This window comes from Cyprinodon variegatus, unplaced genomic scaffold (genome assembly GCF_000732505.1).
Source record: "Cyprinodon variegatus isolate N-32 unplaced genomic scaffold, C_variegatus-1.0 Scaffold741, whole genome shotgun sequence".
NCBI lineage: Eukaryota > Metazoa > Chordata > Actinopteri > Cyprinodontiformes > Cyprinodontidae > Cyprinodon > Cyprinodon variegatus.
The window spans coordinates 14,918-18,825 of record NW_015151194.1 but is presented as its reverse complement, the minus strand read 5'-3'; the positions used below and the strand labels follow the sequence as shown (position 1 = coordinate 18,825).

The following is a 3,908-nucleotide window of genomic DNA, read 5'->3' as shown; positions in this document are numbered from 1 at the left end:
TTAGTTGCAGCCCTACTCTTAACATAGGTATGTTTTTTTTTTTTTTTAATCATCAAATTACTCATAAAATTCAAATAATCCACTTTGCAACATTTCTTCCAAATTCGGCACAATTGTGCCGAATGGACCTTTTAAATACAAAAAAGGGGCATAGTTTCAGAATGCTCATGACTCTGAAATTTGACACAGTGTTAGCCGACAACATGAAGAACAAGTGTAGTAAGTGGGAGAGGTCAACTATGAATCATACAAAAGATATAACATAATAAAAATAGTATTTCTTTATTCGAGGGGATAAAAACGTTTTTTTTTGGACATGTTGAAGTCACACAGCTCTGGCTGTTTAAAACCTACAGAGTCTTTACACATATTTTATTATTTTACTGGCCAATGACAGTTTTGTTTTGTAATATATTTGTGCACAAGCTATAAAAAGGTGGGAATTACGGGGTTAATCTAGATGCATTTTCTGAACAAATTGATTTATATTCATTAGGAAAATAATAACCAATATTTTTCAAAGTCTATAGAAACAACTGATCTGACTTAATACACATACATGATGACATTACAGCTAGTAAATCACCATGCTATATCATTTAGCAGGTATTTTAATTCTTTTTAGAATAATTTTAATAATATAGTTTCAGTGATCTGGTATGAATGGTACAAATGATTCCTGCATACATTTGAGGTCATTTAATGATTTGTTTATATTCGTCTCATTCATAAATCTCTGAGTAAGCCTCAAAAACTCTCATGACTTTGCCTCAAAGTAAAGAAGAAGTGGCTCTTTTAGCAGCTAATTTTCCCAGAGCAATAATCTCTCTTTTTTTGCTTCTTTCCAAATAATGAAAATCATTTTTTTTTGGCTGTGTGTGGTCTTAGACTTTGTTCAGCCATTAGAACCGTGACACGGTGCTGTCACCCAGCAACAGTCTGGCCCTTTTTGTCCTTAGCTCTGGGATCCATTTCATGAAGCAGGTTTAGTGAAAATTCAAAGTTTTCTAAGTTTCCATTTGAGGAAGAGAGTTTCCTCAACCTCTGTTTATTCTCCTCAGAGCTAACCTGTTCAGGAGCAGGTTTTCTTCAGTAAACTCAGTCTCCTCTGTCCCCACTCTCCTTAGAGCCAATCACGCTGTTTTATTTCCTGGTTTAGTCAGATTTCTGTCATATTTTTGTGCATAAAAATAAAAATCATTCCCTAGGTCCATCAGACACATTAGGTTTTAAATACAAACATTGCATGTCTGTTTGACAAGGATCTTATTAGAGACTGACCAGCATTTTTACATTTTTTTCAATATTTATAGGGAGAAGATTCTACAACTCAGTTGACAGGATATGAAATTTATTTGTCTTTGGTTTGTTTGATATGAGCAATATGCAGATCATTTTATTATTTATTTATTTTTACAGTACAAGCAGAACTACTGAAATTAGATGAATTATTTCCGTGGAGAATAGGAAATACTTTAGGGTTAGGATTAGGAATCACTGGGTGATAACAACCTACTGAGCCTACAGGCACAATAGGCTATCATTTGTAGTTTATATTAAGGCGTTAGTTTTTGCCTTTTAGATGAGTTCTCAAATAAGAGTTGCGGTTTCTTTGTGGTAAAAGGTTCAACCTTGGACCTCTAGTCCATAGTGAACATGTTTTCCTTTTGATTTGCTTTTAAATAAGAAATAATCCCAGTAGCTGTCCTTATTTTTGGGGGCATTTTTTATGCTTAAGTTCTTTACAGATGGCACAGAATCTGTAGCAGAGGTTCTACCCATCAATCTCCATGGTTTCTAAGGTTCTTTCAAATTACACAGAAATTTACTGATATTAGTGAGGACGTACTTAAATACTTTTAAAATGGATGTACTTTTGAATACCGAAGTATTTTTAAAAGGAGCACTTTAATACTTTAACTTGAGTAGATGTTTAACCAGGTAACTTTGACTTCTAGTTAAGTAAGATTTGACTGTAAGTATCAATACTTTCACTCAAGTATTACTGTTGAGTACTTCGTCCACCACTGGCAGTAATACCTTTAGCTTTTCACTGGAAAACTGAAGTTGCTTTTTTACCACATTTAAATATGAACAGTTTATAGACTTTTACATTTAAGAGAGGAATAATTAAAGGTTTCTGTCGTTATCCAGACTAGAGAAAACAGAACAATCACAAAATAACTGCTTTTCTTCGTTAGATCTCATAATATTGATTTTATCACAGAAACAAAGCCGTTATGGTTGTATCACTGCTGAGTTTTTTTCCCCCCTCCTGATTATAGGTGGGGGCGGTCCAGCTGAGGCTGAACAAACCCTTCTTCTTTAAGGCAAAAGGAGAGGGACAGTCCCCGCGTCCGGAGTCGCCGCTGATGAAACTCGCTCTGGGCCAAGAGGATAAAGCCAAGAAGTGCCGTTCAGGGAGAAGATGAATGTATTCCAACTTCAATGTCTCATTTTTGAGTTTTGACACATAAGAAAGTAACTCTGAGGAGCTACAGTTGTCTAAAGATGTTGATTGTTGAGCGTCTGCTATAGATTTGCTGTTCCAAACCTAAACTTTGTTGATTATTTGTTACATTTCTTGGAATATGTTCTCTAAAGTACTCATTTTGAGGAAAATATTTCACCAAAATCCATTTTTATATATGACAAAACTATAAAATTGACATCAAACTGTTCATATATTTGTTATGTAACCAAAGTGCATTTTACCAATTAAATTATTCTAAAGACCAGACTCTCTTTATTTTACAAAAGAAGAAGAAAGCAGTTAACTCATTCAGTGCTGAAGTTTATTTCATCTCAATAAGCAGATAGATTTTTGGGGGAGATGTTTACATGGGATCCCATTTTACACCAATATATTTGACATATAAACTGGGATTGGTACCTATTGGTAAATATTTCTACCTCCAGTTAAAAGCAAACCAGCTCCATCTAACAATTCAGCATCTTTGCATGAAAAGATTTCAGAAAAACTTAAGCATCGAGGATCTAAGAAAGTGACAGAAATTTATCTGAAAATGTTGCATTTTTTCTGAATATGAATGTTCAGGATGAGCAGCTTAGTTGTGTCTGAAGAGCTTGATCCCCATCCAGCTCCAGAGGTGGAAGAAGACGTAGACGGGGATGGTTACTGGCAGCAGCAGGCTGTAGAAACACAGACTGTTGCTGCTGGTGCAGCCCTGAGGGAAGTTCTCATCCACAGCAGCAGAGTAAAACAAACCGAACAGAGACACGATGGGAACCAGTCCCACCATCATGGACAGGGAGAACATTCTGGCTATTCAACAAAAATCCTACTGCTGGATTCGCATCAGTCCGTGCATGGATGGATTTCACTTTGAATTTAGACGTTCAAGAGTTCTACTCTGCAGGTTTGCTTGGAGATGGTTCTTCTTTCTGTAGCAGCCTGGCCTCCTGCGGGATCATGTTAGGAATGCCATCAACGATGGGATAAGCGATGCCGAGCTCCTCGTTGATCAGTTCATTGGTGTCAGCATCGTACCTGAAAATAGATAAACACCTTATCTTGCTGAGTTTACACCAGTGAGAATTTTACATTTCATCTTTTCTGCAAAAAACATGCCAACACTTTGGATTTCATTTCACAGCTTAATGACCAAAAAGCAATATAATCTCTTTCATGCCAAATCAAAGCGATTGTAAATTGTGACAAATAATTATGGTCATGATTGAATTTTAAAAGGTTTGGAGTGTTGGACCCCCTGATCCCTTAAAGATTTAAATGTCTCTTTTTTTTAGCAAACAAAAAAACTTAAAAATAAATTCCTTAATGTGTGTCCTTAATGATAATTGATTAAGTCCTGTTTTAGACCTAAGGATTTAAATTTTGTGGAAGATTCATGGGAGAAGATAAAGAATAAAGTTTTAATTTGACATTT

General features: G+C 35.5%; 3 protein-coding genes across 3 annotated transcripts in view; 1 reads left to right on the top strand and 2 right to left on the bottom strand.

The window, feature by feature from the left end:
* LOC107098028 overlaps window positions 1–2,548 on the top strand; it is a 7,190-nt gene extending 4,642 nt beyond the window's left edge. The window contains exon 2 of the mRNA XM_015395452.1: window positions 2,286–2,548. Within this exon, the coding sequence (XP_015250938.1) occupies window positions 2,286–2,432 (147 nt within the window). The 3' untranslated portion in view covers window positions 2,433–2,548. The remainder of the gene's footprint in view (window positions 1–2,285) is intronic.
* A 229-nt stretch (window positions 2,549–2,777) lies between these two features.
* pigy (phosphatidylinositol glycan anchor biosynthesis class Y) lies at window positions 2,778–3,367 on the bottom strand. Its single transcript, XM_015395449.1, has one exon. The coding sequence runs from the start codon at window positions 3,279–3,281 to the stop codon at window positions 3,069–3,071; it is 213 nt and encodes a 70-aa protein (XP_015250935.1). The 5' UTR covers window positions 3,282–3,367; the 3' UTR covers window positions 2,778–3,068.
* pyurf (PIGY upstream reading frame) overlaps window positions 3,088–3,908 on the bottom strand; it is a 2,017-nt gene continuing 1,196 nt past the window's right edge. The window contains exon 2 of the mRNA XM_015395448.1: window positions 3,088–3,511. Coding sequence (XP_015250934.1) covers window positions 3,370–3,511 — 142 coding nt within the window. The 3' untranslated portion in view covers window positions 3,088–3,369. The remainder of the gene's footprint in view (window positions 3,512–3,908) is intronic.

Bases quoted from the DNA above. Each gene is read 5' to 3' on its own strand.
- pigy (XM_015395449.1), bottom strand. From the start codon at position 3,281: ATGTTCTCCCTGTCCATGATGGTGGGACTGGTTCCCATCGTGTCTCTG.